The sequence below is a fragment of the Phyllostomus hastatus genome, unplaced genomic scaffold (genome assembly GCF_019186645.2).
Source record: "Phyllostomus hastatus isolate PE091 unplaced genomic scaffold, TTU_PhHast_1.1 phas_contig_1, whole genome shotgun sequence".
Lineage (NCBI taxonomy): Eukaryota > Metazoa > Chordata > Mammalia > Chiroptera > Phyllostomidae > Phyllostomus > Phyllostomus hastatus.
In genome coordinates, this window is record NW_025333498.1 from 27292377 (window position 1) to 27310977 (window position 18601).

General features: G+C 38.5%; 1 protein-coding gene and 1 long non-coding RNA gene across 2 annotated transcripts in view; one reads left to right on the plus strand and one right to left on the minus strand.

Moving 5' to 3' along the window:
• Positions 1-7712, plus strand: part of LOC123833266 (fibroblast activation protein alpha) — a 72943-nt gene extending 65231 nt beyond the window's left edge. The window contains 5 exon segments of the mRNA XM_045861421.1: positions 3860-3959; positions 4998-5062; positions 5533-5605; positions 5868-5941; positions 7334-7712. Coding sequence (XP_045717377.1) covers positions 3860-3959; positions 4998-5062; positions 5533-5605; positions 5868-5941; positions 7334-7435 — 414 coding nt within the window. The 3' untranslated portion in view covers positions 7436-7712.
• On the minus strand, positions 2319-18021 carry LOC123833334. The gene is made up of 4 exons (XR_006788218.1): positions 17813-18021; positions 11091-11185; positions 3866-3984; positions 2319-3142 (listed from the first exon to the last, which is right to left on the minus strand). It is a non-coding gene; the product is annotated as an uncharacterized LOC123833334 (long non-coding RNA).
• Between the last annotated feature and the right edge of the window lie 580 nt (positions 18022-18601).

The following is an 18601-nucleotide window of genomic DNA, read 5'->3' on the forward strand; positions in this document are numbered from 1 at the left end:
ACAACTGCTGTGGTACTTACTACTGGCATTTGTTGAAGAGAGGCCAGAGATGCTGTTAGTTGTCTCACAATGCTCAGGACAGACTCCCACAAAAAAAGAACTAGGAACTATCCAGACCAAAATGTCAACAGCACTGAGGTTGTAAAACCCTAGCTTATGCGAAGAAAAATTGAAGCATTTATTTTCTGACAATTGAAGAGCAGCAGGGGTTTTGCCTAAATTATTAGAATAACAACCACATTTATAGGCTTTGCTTTGTTAATATAGGCCTAGCCAGGTGGTGTTGAATAAGCATTAGTTCATGATTTAATCTTAGTTCCTTTCTCTTCCAGTGACTAATTATAAGCAATTTGAATTGCTATGTGTGATCAGCGATGTAAAAGTAGGACAAATGCACCTCTAATGAGACCATATTAGATTCTAAACTTAAAGTTCCCCAGAACCTGTGCTCTAGTGCAGGGACATAGCAGACACGGCGTGGCTTGTAGAGCCCCGTGTCCTGGAACTGGCTCCTGCCGCTGCTGCTCACTGACTGTGTGACTGTTCTATGCTTCCTCTGAGCCTCAGTTTCCCCATCGTGAAACTCAACAGTAATTTCCTCACCAACTCACCTTGAGGGTTAGATGCATTAATAGAAAAGTCATATATTAAACAAATATAAGCCCTGGCTGGCATAGCTCAGTGGATTGAGCGCGGGCTGGGAACCAAAGTGTCCCAGGTTCGATTCCCAGCCAGGGTACATGCCTGGGTTGCAGGCCATAACCCCCAGCAACCGCACATTCTCTCTCTCTCTCTCTCTCTCTCTCTCTCTCTCTCTCTCTCTCTCTCTCTCTCCCTCCCTCCCTCCCTTCCCTCTCTAAAAATAAATAAATAAAATCTTTAAAAAAACATTTAAAAAAAACAAAAACAAATATGTATTCTATTCCTACTGTGTTTCAGATCATATTCCCAGTGCTGGTGATATATCCATTAACAATACAGGGAAAAAAAGTCTACCTTTCTGGAGTTGGGAATGGTTGGAAGAAAGACAATGAGCAAGATAAAAAAGTAAAATGTTTAGGATGTTAAATGCAGTTAAGGGCTGTGGAGAAAAGCAAAGCAAGAAAAGAGCATGGTGTGCAGGGTGGGTAGGTTTTTATATTAGAAGGACAAGTGAACTTCTTTTTGTGTGTGTTAAGATTTAAAATGGGGAGAAAGTAAATCATGCCAATTTCGGGGGCAAGAGCATTCTGGGCAGAGGGTGGCATCCTTTGCCAAATTTCCAGGGCTAGGAAAGTGCAAAGAACATCAGGATGGCCAGAGAGCAAGGGGGAGATGTGAGGTGGGAGAAGGGAAGCAGATTGTGTAGGATCACAGAGACCTTTACGATAATCTCAGCCATATAAACATTAGCTCATTATTATTGCCTGTAGGTAAAATGTTCCAATGTGCTTTATAGCTCACACAAAAATATTCCATAAACCCCTCAAAATTCTGTGCCCTTCTAAAAATGTTTTTAAAGATATCCTTCATTTAAGCAAAATGGCAAGGCGTCTAAGTGCAAAGGACAAAATTCTAGAATTCTCATGGCCAATCTGCTCCGTGGGTTCTTTTCTTGCGGCAGCCACCCACTCTGCCTTGGAGCCCCACCCAAGGGAGAGCAGAAAAAAGTTAACTCTGGTGCTTTTTTTCTTCTTCATTTCTACAATAAGAATAGTTTTGCTAGGCTGCCTGAGAAATTAAACTACACCTTCTTTTGTTGTGCTGCTGCTAGTATAGTTTTGCTCTTAGAGATGGTTTGTATTCATCCTGAGAAAATGAAAATTTTATTTATATACAGCACCATTATCCAATCATGGAGTAGGTACAGATTAAGAATTTCTAAGATTTTGAGCAGATATATTCAAAAACTTTTTACTATGTGCAAATGCTTTCAATTTCCAATCTTACTCCATGCTATTTTCTGTTTCTGTTTTCTGTTTTCTAAGAGGAGAAGCAGGACCCAGCATTGTTATTTGCAGTGAACACACTTTCCCAACAAAACCATAAGCAGTAATAATTTTTCTAAAGGACTCGGGCTGACTCTACTCTCATTTGAGTCTAAAATTATGAAGAAAGGAAAGGTCTTCTGTTCCAAGAGTAGTTGTTGCTAATCTACTCATCAAAACAAATTATTTTGGTATTATAGGTGAAAGTTTGAACCTGATAGAAAATTTTCACTTATCAAAAAGACTTAAAAAATTTTAAAGCAAAAAAAATCCTTTAATGTATTTTTCTGGTCTTTTTATTTTAAAAATTTATTGGGTGGCATTGGTTCATAAGATTACATAGGTTTCAAGTACATTTCTGCCGACATGATTTTGAAGTCCAAATATTTCTTCTGTTTTTAAAATATATCTTTCCCCTATTAAAACATGTTTTAGTTTTTCTCCACGTGTGATAAAAAGACCCCATGGTACAATCAGAACCACCTCTTTATTCTATGTTTTGGAGTCAAGGGTCCTCAGTAAAACTTTCCAGATCTGGAAACATAAAGCTATAAACTAGAGAAGTCTTCCTTTAACTGTTGAATTCAGCAAGATTGTTTAGCTTATTCCGCCATTTCATGTATTTTATGGATTAAGATTAGACCCCTGCCACTGCCCTGTGGATTTGTCCCATTTGTCTGTCTGTGTGTCTGTCAGCTTTTCTCTCTTGCTTTGTAGAGCTCTCACACTCATTCTTTCACCCTCTCTAAAGACTGACTTTTCTGTACCAAATGGTAATACGAGCTTTTCTGACCTGAGGAAAATGATTTCCAGGAATTTGTGGAAATAACATTTTAAATACAAAGTACATTGTTAGTGGGAGAGTCATACTGTCCTCCTGTGACTTGCAGGGATGTCCCAGCGTTGGGGCAAGAGTAAACACAGAGACTCACTTCTTAATCTAGCACACACATTTTTGGGGGGAGGGAGGATCCATGGCCCAGAACACTGCTTGCTCCATGTTTCCAGAAGAGACTCTCCCAGCAAGTGCATATGGGTTAGATGTGCCTTCCAGGGAGAGGCGCAGCCTTATTGTGATGCTCTGGTTTCTTCTTCATTTTTTAGAAAAAAGTTCCAATTTCCAAGGGACATGGGCAGACAACTCTTCTGTTTTTAGAGTCACATTTCTGAGTTACCTATTGATTGCCAGAGGAAGAAAAGTGGTGAAAGCTAAATCTGCCCTTTACCCTGAAATTTGTATTCCTTTGTGTCTTTCTTCATTTTCCTATCAAATTTATGGGAGGGTATGTAAACTTTTAAAAAAACACCATTGGCTTTCCCTTATTTGAGCTGCCTGCCAGAAACCCTTAAAACAGAATATGTAACATGACATTATACAAAAACCCTGGCCATGTCTTAGACTAGCTGCAAGGTTCTTATGTCCTTCCCTTGCTGTTCTGTTATGAAAATAAGTAACTACACAGATACAAGTTCTGCCTCATAGGACTTTTGCAAATTATGGGAAGTAGCTTGCATTTACATTTTAGGAATAATCTTTTTTGGTTCATTTCTTTCAAGTAAAATTCTGTTTTTGCTGTAGCAAGGCCCTGGTTGGAAAAATATAGAAGAGAAAAAAAAAGAAATTTTTACAGAAAAATTACAATTATAGCCGTGTCTTAAACTGCTTCTGCCATGTTCTGATCAGCACACCAAGTGTTTATAATATACTAAGGATGAAATTACTGTTACGCCTCATAGAGCTTGCTGCCAAGGGTGTAAGGTAGACATTTAATCCACCCCATGCATGTTCCCCAGCTCCCATCAGTGCTTATTGTGAGTAAAGTTGCTATAAAAATATAGAGAAGAGTTTATGAAAGTAAATGTGGGACTAACTCATAACAATGTCTCTACAGTCTTACGGTGGTTACGTTTCATCACTGGCCCTTGCGTCCGGAACAGGTCTTTTCAAATGTGGGATAGCAGTAGCTCCAGTCTCCAGCTGGGAATATTACGGTATGGAAGCATTTTGTAAACCTTGCTGAAAAAAACATTTAACACATAATTACTTTTTATTTGAGGTTGCTAAGAAAACAAATGATACAGTAAAATGCACCTCAGCATCACTGGGGGAAATACAATGTATAAATAAGGTTATTTTTATGATTCATTATAATCATCACAATCAACGCAATTTTAGAGTGAGGAAGGACTTGTCCAAAATCCAACATATCTTTTTCTTTCCAGAAACCTTGTTCCTCCGGCTGAAACAATCCTTTATAGTCAGAGGTGACTGGCTTTCTGAAAGCTCACAGTTGCAGGATAGCTGGATTTTAAGCACATCCTATACAAAGTCAGACGGAACCTAGTAATTCACCTCCACACCACCATTTTGAAGCTTCCAGCACCATTGCTCCAGGAATCATAACAATAAATATCTGTTCAAGAAATACACCTCTCCTAGCTGCCTATTTCTATGATTAATGTCAATGATTAATATCAATGTTTAGAATTAACTAATAATTGTATGAAAATTAGATTTCATCATATCCCCTTCCCTGTGTTGGGGAGAAATGAGATGATTGTGACTTGTAGGAATCTTTATTCAAAAAAAAAAGTATATGTATGTTGGAGGAGGAGGATTTAGAGGATATATTTCCATCCCAGATTAACTAACATGAAGGGAAGTAATACAGGTGGCTGCATTTGTGATTTCCTTTAAAATATAATGGGGTCATTCCATGGGGTCATTCCTATCTCAACATTCCCTCAACTGATGTGCTTTGGGTAGAAGTAAAAAAGCTAAAATTCAGCTCTTTCTAATGATAGATGCTCCTGCTTCCACGTTCTCCTCCTCCATTACTTCTCTAGCCCCACGGAGGCAAATTGCAGAGCAGAAGTCTTGGAAGGAGCATCACAGTGCAGGAAAGCAAAGCCCTCCCTCAGCAGCTGCACATGGGATCACTGAGGAGCAGTTATCGAACCAGGAGGTCTCACTGGTTAATGACAAGGCACATATCATATGTAAACAACACATTCTTATTTATTTTGTAGCGTCAATCTACACAGAGCGATTCATGGGTCTCCCAACAAAGGATGATAATCTTGAGCACTATAAAGTAAGAATTTTTGTTTTATTTGGGTCACTAATTTATTTCAAGTGTGCAAAATAATTTCAAAGCTGCCATTCAGAGTTCACACTTTTGCTGGGTCCCCGAGCAAATGTGATGATCTTTTGTTAGCTACAAAACACCTCACTAGAAAGAAATTTACTCCTTTTGGATTTTATTCTTTCTTTCCCCTGCCTTCTCCCCACCCCCAACCCCTACACAGCTTGAGCAGGCATCATTTATGCCTAAGGTCTCACTCATATGTAACATATGACACATAAACTTTCAGTTTTTCAAACCAAGAATCAGATGGAAGTAATGCAAATGATGAAGAAAATGTGTTGCTCTGACTCTTAAATATTTATCAACCAAAGCAATACATAATTTCAGTATTGGTGCTAAGTCCATTGCACAATGATTTAGCTAGTTTTCTATTAGAACTTGCAGCAACTAAAATGTTAATTTTTCCTCTTTTCCAGAATTCAACTGTGATGGCAAGAGCAGAATATTTCAGAAATGTAGACTATCTTCTCATCCACGGAACAGCAGATGGTGAGGTTTAAGCAAGACTCTTACACATAAAAATACTGAGCCAGCATCACTTTGTTTAAGAAACATTAAGCATCCTCCTATGCCCATGCTCAGGGTCAGTACCTAAGAGTCAGGGACAGTTCCATAAACGAGTGTGATTACGCACTGCTGACAATGTCAACGGCATGACTAGATAATTGTTGGTGCTCATTTCCAGGCAGTACATTGTCACTCTGTGCTTTCTGGTATTTAACAGCGCTTTAACTCTCTCTCTTTGTTGCAGATAATGTGCACTTTCAAAACTCAGCACAGATTGCTAAAGCTCTGGTTAATGCACAAGTGGATTTCCAGGCAATGGTACATAATTTCATTTTACTCATGTTCATGGCCTTAGACCCCTAAGCATAAAGGAGGAACCTTATTTTTAATTTCCTTTTGTTTTACTAAAATCTGACAAAGAGACTGAAGGGTAGAGTAGGCATACCCAGCAAATGAATCTGGATCTTTCTTTAACTTTCTGAAGAACATTAAGCTAAGTCACAGCACCTCTGGTGATTCCAGCTGAATCATGTATAAAATAAAGGCATCCACTTGATGAGATGATCTCCTAGCTCACACATTCAATAGCTCTGTGGTCCTATGTGCTGAGACCCTGAAAAAACCTGGGAGCCCCAAAGTAGCTGGAAGATCCTGTTTATTCAGTAAGAAGTAATTGCAGAACATTCTCAGAGACCCTGGAGGCTCCCTGAAGTCATGCAGCTCCACTTGGAGTTAGGAAATATTTCCTTGGGTTATGTCCTCAGCTCCTGGCACATACTTGGCCCCACCACGGGAGCTTCCATTTTCACTGAGGGGAAGAATGAATGAGCTAACTGTAATGCCCAGGCTGCATGAGGAATGGGAAATGAAAACAGAGGAAAATAAAGCAAAGCCAAGGCAAGGGAGACAATCTTTCCCCCTCTTGGGGAAGCATAGATTCTTCCTCACTCACTTATATTGAACAACAATCCAGAAAAAGAAACCCCCATCTTTTTGAAATTTGGTTTTTTAAAATAATGTACAAGGGTGAGATGAGATTTTTCTGGTCTTTTTTTCACTGTGATTCTCCCCAAAGTAAATTTAGTTTATAAATCCTTAACATTACATATGACCACTAGCCGCCTTTGTTCAGTGAAAACTATAATCTTACCAGCATCTTTCCAACAGTGGAGTTTAATCTATGACACCATATTTCTGCTTTTTTAATGATACTATTTTTAAGTCCTTTAAAGGATGTTTACCGTTATATGTATTGTGGGTTTTCCACCATAGAAAAGAATTAGAGTCGGAGACTAAAATCCTTATGGAATGTTTGAGATAGAAGGAACTTTAGGGAAAAGCAAACCCAAACCCCTTATTTTACAAATAAGGAGACCAAGCTCCAGAGGAGCGAAGTGCAGTCCCAGCATGTGAGCTCTGGCACCCACGCCTGCCTCCTGGTCCTCCAGGCCATTGGCCACTAGGGGAGCTTAGCCACCGAGAGCCAAAAAACAGTTTAAAGTATATGAAAGAAACAGTAGTGAAGGTTAATAGGAGCTCTTTAAATCTTTCTGCTCCAAACATTTATGTTTGTTTATTTGAGTGTTCTTAGGTAGAATTTCAACTATAATATTAGAAAAACTAGTCAGGTCCTGGGAGCTTCTGAAAGTCAAAGCTGGGTGTGTTGCGCAGCTACAGGAATAAAGCAGGCTCCTTCCTTTTGTGTTTCAGTGGTACTCTGACCAGAATCATGGCATAACGGGCGTGTCTACGAAGCACCTCTACACCCACATGACCCACTTCCTAAAGCAGTGTTTCTCCCTGTCAGACTGAAAATGGTGCCAATACAAGCCTGTTTCACAGTCTGAATATTTCAGATAAATGCTTCAGACTGTTTGCTTGTTTTACTCTTTATGTTGTTAAAATGTTGGTGTAAACAAACGAATGTTGTTCGAATGACTGGCAAAAAAATTAGGGCTCAGAAGTTTGACGGAAATATTGTCTACATTTCCCGATACTCTGCAAAGGAAGAGAAAAGGGAGCCATGCCTTTTGCTTTGGACACAGCATCTTATCACCTGTTTATGTGAGGCAAACAATAAAGTCAGAAGTTAAAGTGCTATTATCTTGCCTACGTTCATTGATTTCAGGTTCCAGTTTCTGTCACAGAGAGAAGTGGTTCTGCTAGGCAAGGACGGGGCTAATATTAGGGTGGTTGGTCATGAAGGAAGAGAATTTAGAAGCTCTTTGAGATGCATTTTGTAGAGGTTTGCACTCCATGCTGTCCCTCCAAAAAATGTTTATTGAATGTCTCTCAGAAGATTTCTTCAACATTGCCAAAAGCTTTTCATAAGGATAAAATCAGAATTTTCAATTAAGGCTCCTTTTAAGAAACACTTCAAAATTGGAAGCGTTTCTATTTTGTATCCCTTTTTTGAATTAGTAATAGTAACTGCCTTCAGATCACTAAACCACACCAAACTAAATGAAACAAATAAATTAAATAACATCAATAGCTACAAAGGAAAAATGTTCTATCTCTGAAATTTTTCTGGGGTTTTAGTTTACATTATAGTTTACTTTGAAAAAGGAAAAAAAATGCATAATGACTGAAATCACAAAGACAATGCTCTGCCAGTAACTGTCCCCGTCCAGTAGAAAGTTATGGGCAGCTTGCCATCTCTGTGGTACCACAGAATTTCAAAAGGACCCCACCAGGTCTCCAGAAACCATTCCCAAAATGTATGTTGGAAGTCTCCCTGAAGCCACTGCCTAGGGGACTGTTCACTGACATCTTTCCCAGCTCTGATTGCCCTGGATGACTACCCCCATCCCTAGCTTGATTTCCCTCAGCTGCAGGTAGAAAACCTCATGCCTTCTCTCACACTCTATAGCCAGAAGAACCAAGGCAGGCATGGACCATTACAGCAGGAAGGGGCCAAGAAGGTCATAGAACACAGACTCCTTTAGAGTTTTCAGATTTCTCAGTTCAACACTCTTTCTGCCATTGTTTCCTAAACGCATTCCCCCGACTCGGGCCTTAGAGTCCCACCTTGGTCCTCCAGAAGGGCTGGTTTCTAGTGGTCAGGGAGCCTGGGCAACACCCTCACAGATTCAGGCCAGAGCCTCTCTCCTCCACAGCAGCTGCTGGGGGTGGGACAGGAGCCCATACCTCCCCTTTCCATTCCGTGTGGAGCAGCTTCTGGAGTAAGCCCAGATTTCCTCATAATTTTTTCATCATTCACTCTCTCCAGCCAGGGAGAGGAGAAAAATGAACAGTCATTTCCTGCTCTATCCAGGGACACAACAGGGCAATAAACAGCAATAGAAAGCCTTGTACTTCTACTTATTTTCCGCCATTGTGGAATCCGCAAGCCTGGCATTCAGCATCACCGAGCAGTAAGCGGTCTCCAGCCTCAGGCCTTTGTTCCCACTGTCTCATGGCAACTTCTAAAAGACAAATCCAAGTATGTCATTGTCCTGTGCAGAAACCTCCAGTGATTGTCTGCTGCCTACAAAACAATACTGTAGATATCAGATGTAGAGCAGTGCCATCATCACAAAAAATGCCATTAGTGGGTGACATCCTCAAGGAGTCTTCATAGACCGTATCTTGGAACACAGCCCATGACAGAAGCTCAGCAACTGGTGAGGGAGTGAATGCCTCTGTGCTCACGGAGACTCAGGTTTTCTGCTTCACTGTTGACGAAGCCTTCCCCGGGCCCTCCGGCAGAACCATCCAGATGCTCCTCAGGACTGTCAGCATGTGTTTATGTATTTATTCATTTATTCAGCAAACATTTATTGAGTTTGTCTGTATACTAGACACTCTGCAGGACTTTGAGGATACAATGGAGAGCAGGGCAGCAACTTGAGAAGCAGTTTTGGGGGTCTTTTTTAATGTTCTCATTTTGTGGAGCTTTATTAGTTTCTTTCATTTTGGCTTGGAAGATAAAGGGTACACATAAACTGCAAAGGGGAAAGATTTTGGTAGAAAGTACTAAACTAGAGGGGATGATTTTTTTTTAATCTGACCTTTTATACTTGTAGGAAGCAAATTATAATAACTACTCTTCACCACACTTTAATCTTGCAGATGAAGTTTGGGGAGAAGGGTTTCCCAACACCATAATTAATGCACAGTTATCCTTCATATAATAAAAACTTGAGATTTTCCTTCATTTATCCAACAAATGGACTTGAAGTCACTGCTTTCCGTACCCCCACCCCCTCAAAAAGACAAGTATATTCAACAAGCAGGAGCTTAAAGTGCTGTAAAGTTGAGAAAGGGGTGTCATCACAATGCAAGTTCAAATGAGATCAGTACTCTAGGGTGGAATCCTAGTGTGTGCTAGAAGGAAACCATAAAAAATTATACCACCTCAAGATAACCTCCTGTGTTAGCCTCACAATGCTGACCTTAGAGCTATATTTAAAAGTTTCAAAATTCTAAGTGAATAAAATTTTTTAGAATGAATGAGAAAGAAGCAGCAAGAAAATGGGTATTCTGTTAAATTTAACATAAATGAGGGAACTTTATTGAAGTTTTAACTTTTAAAAAATCTACCCCAAGGCATAAAACATATGATTTGTTTCTTCAAGAACCCTCTCCCGAATGCCTGCGCCGTGTGGGGAGTGCTCTCACACTGCAGAGGTTACAGAGATGACTTATGTGACAGTTTCTCCGTTTATGGACTGTTTCAGTAAGGGCGACTTAACGAATCTGATTTTCCCAACATTTGAGCATTTTTCAGAAACTGACAGATCTTTATGCAAATGTTGTTGCCAAGCTGTTTGTAATGGTGAAATTATACTTTGACAGTAACTCTTTAAAATATATTAAACCCAGCTAAGGTTTTTTTGGAAATGTTGCCAATTAAGTGACTTTAATGAGCTTCTTGATGGTAATGTAATTAAAATTCAGATGTTCTAATTGTAAAAAAAATACAGTTCTGGGAAAGTTAACAGTAAAATAAGCAAATGTGAAATGAATTAGGGCTAATTTAAATAGTGATTATGTGGTCTTCTGAGAAGATTCTACCAAAACAATACTTTTAAATATGCTGTTTGTAAAGAAGAAAGAAAGCACCTACCAGATCATTTAAATTTAATCCAATAGAGCAGATATTTTGATTTTATCCAATAAAACAGATCAAAAAATTCTGAACACAGTAAATCATTCTCAGCTTGTAAAAGGAGAAATGCTAAAACTCTTCCTTGGCATTACAGCCAGGTACCTTGGCAATTGAAAGGGGAATAATAAATTAGATTTAGGGAGAAATAAGTGCCTGAATCTTACCAAGCTATTCATGGGGAAAATTATCTGGCCTCTAGCAAAAGTCTCTAATGACCACCTGCTCAGATTATTGGCATGCAGTTCCAACATGCTGGTCATAAACACTTCCTTTGGATAAACAGGTAATGTCTTTGGCAAGTTAGAGCAATATGATTTCATTCTATTAGCCTCTAATTAATACTCCATTACTTACTTTACTTAAAAATTGCTTTGACAATATCTGTTTTCACCAATATCAGTTGGTACAGCATCCCACCCTTCACTTTGTGGTTGCAGAGAGTCTGTTTCCTGTGAGTGAGAGAGAGCGGTAATTAAGCCAAGGTCATGCCACATGGTTAGAAAACTCATTTTCCTTCTTTCATAATTACTGCTAATTGACAAGCAAAGTAAGGAGCATCTTTGCTAGTCATTCATTATTAGGAGCAGGAATTTTTCTCATTGTTACAGAAGGTGAGTTTTTGAGATAAATGTCTTAAACCTTTAAATTTGTTTGAAAAAAAAAACTATGATCCATTCACACATCTTCAGTTTGTTCCTAAAACATACTTTTAGATATTTGTGGACTTAATATATATTTTCAGTATATCATAAAAGTTGCTTATATCACACTGGAACTAAGCTATACTTATAGCTTTAAGAGATGATAAAAAGCAACAATGCTTTATACAAGTACTAGGTATATACTAACAGGAAACAATGTGTCTCTCTTGTTTTTTTTAGAAGATTAAAGCAATACTTTGCAATATTGCAAATTACTTCCTTTCAAATAAAATTCAAGATAGCCTATATGTCAATTCTTTTAAATATAATATGTTCCTTAGAGCTCATTTTAGAGGTGGTAAACATTATAAACAAAGGCACAACACTAACTCGGACTATCTGGTTTGTATCCCAGCTTAGTGACCTGCTAGCTGTGTGACTGCTCAGTTTTCAAAAATTCTCTCTGCTTCAGTTTCTTTGTCTGTGAAATGGAGGATAATCATTGTTCCTGCCCCATAAGGTTGTTTGGAGGTTTAAATTATTTGTTATCTATAGAGCTAACTATCTATATTGTTTGACTGATTGTAAGTATTTTGTGAGGGTTTGTGAGATATATGAAATAAACCACTTTTTAGTTAGCATTTTCTTTTTTTTAATTTAATCTTTTATATTGTTTTCCATTACTGTTTAGTCTTCTTATACCCTTTCCCCAGCAGTCACCACACTGTTGTCGATGTCCATGCATCCTTTTTCCTTTTTGCTCAATTCCTCCACCCACCCGCCACCACCACTAGCTGTCATCCTGCTGTCTATCTACGAGTCTGTCCCTGTTTTCCTTGTGAATTCAGTTTGTTCATCAGATTCCACATATGAGTGAAATCATATGGTATTTGTCTTTCTCTGACTGGATTATTTCACTTAGCATAATGTTCTCTGTGTCCATCCATATTGTTGCTAAGGGTAAAATTTTCTTCTTTTTTATGGCCAGGTAGAATTCCACTGTGTAGAAATCCCATAGTTGTTTTATCCACTCATCTACTGATGGGCACTTGGGCTGCTTCCATATCTTGGTGACTGTAAATAACACTGCAATGAACATAGGGGTAAGATTAACAGTCTGATTCAGAAGCCAATAGTTTCTTTCCCATATCAATGAATTTAGTTTACGTTTCAAAATCATCAAACACTTACAGATTAATCTTTTTCTGAAATGATGTCACCTTTTAGGAATAACCAATACAGAAGCCATTAGTGTCCAAGGAAGCTTGGTACTTTATCTTGAATAAGTTGTTCATCCTTGTATCTCATCACCTGTCTAAGGAGTCAAATACTTGATAGTAGTGATGGAAACACCTTTGGAGAAGACGGGCTATCAGGGAAATGTGTATTTGGAGGACATGGACAGTCCAATGTACAGGCTTCATGCACAGCCTACATAGCATCACACAGGCCTTCTGCTCTAGCCTGGCTCTACCTTCTCCCACAGCCGTCCTCACTGGTCTCCTTTCTCCCTCTCTCTCTCCCTCTCTCTCTCTTTCTCTCCCTCTCTCTCTCTCTGTCTCTGTGTGTGTGTGTGTGTGTGTGTGTGTGTGTGTGTGTGTAAACCAAGCTTATTTCTGTTTCAGTGTCTGGAATGTGGTTTACTCTAATTTTCACCTGGCTGTGTCTTTGTCATCTAAGCCACAGCTCACATGTCACCACCTTAGAGGGGACTTCTCTGGTCACTGTATTCTACCACACACATCTGAAGACTTCCAACCACATTATCCCATTGTGTTTTCTTGATAGCACTTATGAGTATCAGAAATTATTTTACTTATATATGTGCTTCTTTGTTACCTATTTCCTCCAATCACATTTAAACTCACTATGAGCAGTCACCCTCTCTGTCTTTGCAAATCTCTGCACCCAGGGCCTGGACAGTCCTGGAATTTAGGTAGGAGGAGCTTGATAAAATTTTGCTGAATATATTCCCATTTTCTGTGGATGGGGGGCCCATGAGACTAGAATCCGTACATGTAATCTTGCAGTGGAAATAGATCTCATCCTTTTTGGAAGTAACTATGTCATAGGAATTGCTTTTTTCCCACTCAAAGCAAAGAGAAAGAAAATTCCCTGAACAGCAGATGAGCCACAATCAGGAGAATGGGGTTAGGAAGGACACAAATCTTAGAAATCTAAAAGAGGTTGGTCTTTTAAACACAAAGGATTTTGGTTAGGAAATGACAACACAATTCACTGTACTGTCCTACCCCTGATTCTTGCTGCCTCTAGGTGAATCATCAGAGCACCACAGACTGAGAAACTTTGGTAAAAATGTTCAGACTGAAAAAAGTCAGATAAACTCCTGGAATACTGTTGATTCCTCTAGTAGCTTTAAGGATTATTTTTAGATTTTATTTGTTTATTTTTAGACAGATGGGAAGGAAGGGAGAAAGAGAGGAAGAGAAACATCAATGTGTGGCTGCCTCTCACACATCCCCAACTGGGAACCTGACCTACAACCCAGGCACGTACTTGACTGGGAATCGAACTGGCGACCCTTTGATTAGCAGGCTGGTACTCAACCCACTGAGACACACCAGCCAGGGCTAGTAGCTTTTATTAAAAAAACCAGTAGTTTCAAAAATATGTTTTACTTAATAAATACATTTCAACCACTAATAGTTTCTTTCACATTATAAAACAATGATACCTGTGACTTACACAATGATACCTGTTTCTGTCTTCAGATCAGGTAGGTCATAAGTTCCATCCCTGAAAGTTTGCTTGGTTGGTTCTTTTAAATTCAGATTATAAACTTGGAGTCATCAAAAAGAAGCCACTGGGAAAAAAAATATATATGTACACACACACACACACACACACACACACACACACACACATATAGTCTTAAAATAATTGTCATCACCATCACCATCTTCCTTAATGAGAGTGATTTTATATGAATTAATTAAAGGTTGAGAATCCTGTATTGGAAAATGTAACAGATGCCTTGGAGTACAGCTCCAAATCTCACGCAGCTGCTGAGGCCAGCCAGGCAATCAGAACAAGCGAGGAAACTCAAGGAGGTGTCAGCACGGTCTCTCATAACCTAAGGGTGGGACACTGGCAAGCTGGTGGGCACACGAAAGAGACAACTACTGGTTCAAATTGTCGCCATGTAGGAACATGAGCCTGTTGTCTCCTGGCCTGATTTTTGTCAAGAGAAGTCAGAAAACTGGATTGTAAAAAGGAAACTCTTAATTTTGAACCCTTGACAGTTAATATATGAGTAAATAAAACTCATCTGTGTGCCAGATTTGATCTGTGGGTATCAACTTCTATTTTGAGTACGGGTTATATACCAAGTACTCCATATACATTGTTTCATTTAATTATCCAAACTCTGTAAATTAGAAATTAAAATATGTATATTTCTGATTAGGAAAATGAGGTGTAAGTTACAGAACTTACCTGAGATTCAGGTATAGTTCAGGTGTTCAGGTGTGTCACACGATGGGCTTCCTATACCTGCCATGCCTCCATCTATGTGGAATGCCTTTTCAGATGGCTTTGTCACAATTCCTGTCACTAATGAAATGCTCAATGCAAAGTATTAATAAACAACCCTAGTAATAGGCCCTTATCAATCATTATAAGAATTTAAGTACAGTTAATGAAGTAGCTATGAAGTCACTGCTTAAATAAACATTTATATGTTGGCTTTGAAAACAGAGTTTGGTGCCTCCCTCGATAACTTAGTGACTTCTGTGGGGTTTGCATCTTGTTTCTGGCCCTAGCAAAACATTGTGCATGTACAGCAGAGTTATCCAATATGTAAATCCAATTCGTGACTGGACTCAAAATAACGTTAGCTTTCCAATCTTCCTGTCACCTTTCCTCCACTCACCAGTGTTTTTTCTCGATGTCTTCTCTCTGATGTTACCCCTGCTCTGTGCCTTCCCACACCTGTTCTCCTGCCAACTCCTACACCATGGCCGTGGAGCTACAGAAGGAGGCAGAATCGGGGGGGAAGCTTCGAAGATCTCACACGAGAATGGTCCCCAAATTGGCATCGGGTGCATCTTGCCAACAGCACTTAGGCTGCCAAAGCAGAGGCTCCAGAAATAAAGAACAATGAAAGTGTAAACCTGCAGTTTCATTCCTCCAGATTAGGTTTTTAGAAAAACAAAAAGTAAAAAATTTTAACTTTGTGTAGAATAAGTATTTCTGTGTCTCTTCCCTGTTTTTAGTTGGTGGCTGTCAGTGTATGCTGTAAACACACACACACACACATACACACGTGTGTGCCTCTAGGTTGCCAAACCACTTTCAACATAATATCTGGAGTAATTTTATTTACTTTTTCAAGTTACAGTATCAGGAGCCATAAAATGTTTACATAGTCTTCTCTGGTGAAAAAGTTGTGCCCAGGGAAGCCTGCTATTGGAAGCACTAGTATCAGTTCCTTGACGCAGACATAGAGTCTCATGCATGGTATTTCTTGTTAACAAATATTGGGAATTCATCCTTATCAAAGAGTTAAAACTTTGTGATAAACCCTATAAACCACTACTCAACAGCAACATGATCCTTGAATCATATTTCCCAGAAAATAAGTGGTCGTGGAGACAATGCATGCAATTGTTAAGATATATAATTTATTAAAATGTATACTTTATTAGAATTTTATTCATTTTAAATAATTATTTCTTATGTTATACTCATATATGTTTTATATGTATAAAACACATATTTATATATACATACACATATATAAGTATGTGCATATATATTTATTTTTAACTTTATCTGTAGGGTGCCAGTATCTAGAATACATAAGGAACTCTTACAATTCAACTGCAAAATTTAAAAATGGGCAAAGGACTTGGACATTTCTCCAAAGAAGATATACAAGTGGCCAACAAACCCATGGTAAAATTCTCAGTATCCTTAGTCAATAGGGAAATGCAAATTAAAGCCACAATGAAGTACCTATGAAGATGGCTACTTAAAAAAGAATGGGTACAGAAAACAGACTGACAGCTATCAGAGTGAAGGGGGTTGGGGACTGGGTGAGAAGGATGAAGGGATTAAGCAAAGAAATAAAAAGAAAGACCCATGGCCACAGACAACAGTATGGTGATTGCCAAAGGGAAGGGAGGTAGAAGGAAGCAGAAGAGGACCAAGGGGGGATAAATGGTGATGGAAGGAGACTCAACTTGGTATGGTAAACACACAATATTATATACAGATGATGTACTGTGTAATTGAATTGTACCTATATATTTTATTAACCAAGGCCACATCAATAAATTGAAAAAAGAGAGAGAGAAGAAGATCTAGACCAGTCAGTTTACTAGTTAATTCAAAATACATGAACAAGTGCAGGTAAGATCAGCACTATTGCCTAGCTGACCCATGGGCTGAAGGAATAATAAATCCTTATTGTTTTAAGCTGTGACCTCCGCACTCCAAAAATAAGAAAAGAAGTGTTGGCAAGGATATGGATAAGTTGGAACTCTCATACATTGCAGGTGGGGATGTCAATTGGTTCAGCTGCTGTGGAAAGCAGTTTAGGAGCTCCTCAAAAGGTTAAACATAGAATCATCATATAACCCAGCAATTCCACTCCTAGATATATACTCAAAAGAATTAGGAGCAGATTCTTTATCAAATACAGGTACAGGCATATTCATAGCTGCACTATTCACAATGGTCAAAGGGTGGAAACCATCCAAAGGTCAATAAAAGGATAAACGGATAAACAAATTGCCATATATATTCAGCCATAAAGAGGAATGAAGTACTGATAAATACTATTATGTATATGAACCATGAAAATATGCTAACTGAAAGAAACCAGCCACAAAATACTATTGTATGATTCTATTTATGTGAAGTATCCAGAACAGGTAAATCTGTAGAAATAGAAGGCAGAAGGTTGCTGGAGGACACAGCTAAGGAAAGGAAGAGACAGTACTGCATAGATAGGGAGCTTCATTCTGGAGGGAAGGACATGTTTTGGTACTAGACAGGAGTGGGGGTTGCACAACACTGAGAATGTACTCAATGCCACTGACTCATTCATTTAAACAGGTGTTGATTTTGTTATATACATTTCATCTCAATGTTTTAAAATCTGTTTTTTTGAAATTTCATCTGTAAGAATTTTCAGTATAAGTAATCTGTATTATTTATAAACAAATAAATATGGCATTACTTCTAGAATCAGTGGACTCAAGTTTTGATATTAAAAAAAGCATATTCCAGGAACTTAAGTGTTTTATAAATATTTATCATGACCCTTCCTCATTTCCAGTAAAAGAAACACTTTCATTCTTAAAGAAAAAATTGAAATTTGTTATACTTATTTTAACCAGATGCTCTTCACTCTATTATACCTTTGGATATAAGAAAGAAGAAACCCATAGGATTATTACAGATCCATACCTTAAACCTCTTGAGCATTCAAAATATTTAGACCTTTCAAATATTGGAAATTCCCTTGTCTGACAAATTCTGTTCTTCCAGCTTCCTGCTCAACTGCATTCACCACAGCAGCTCTTCCAAAGTAATTTTTCAAATACCAGAACTCAGGCTGCCTCCTTTTCTGTCTTCACATCGATCTAGAGAAAACAACAAGAATGGGCACTCCTTTCCAAGACCTGTCCCACTCTTTTGCTCTGCTCTGGATTGTATGTTCTTTTAATGTCCTCAGCTTCATCAGCAGAAAGTGAAACCACAGCTGTTTGAAAAGGTGAAAAGTCAATTGTGTGACATATTTAAAACTCACGGATCTGATTCTTTAAAAATAGAATCTCCACCATCACTTTAGAAGGCAGTTTGGCAGTCCCTCAAAAGTTAAACAGAGTTACATAACCCAGCAATTCTACTTCTAGAATTATTTCTCTTCTTTTTTTATTTAAGTATAGTCTGCAATATTTATTACTTATGTTAGTTTCAGGTGTATGATACGGTGATCTGACATGTCTTTACCTTACAATGATGGCCCCACTAATTCTAGTAATCACCAGTCATTGTGCTCCCCTTCACCTTTTTCACCCATCTGCCATCCTCACCCCTTCAGGTCACCATCCCTTGGGTCTCTGTTTCTATGCACCTATTTTGTTTTGTTTTATTTGTTCATTTTGTTGTAGTTGTTTTTAGATTCCACATGTAAATGAAATCATACAGCATTTGTCTTTCTCTGTCTGACTTATTTAACTTAACTTAATACCC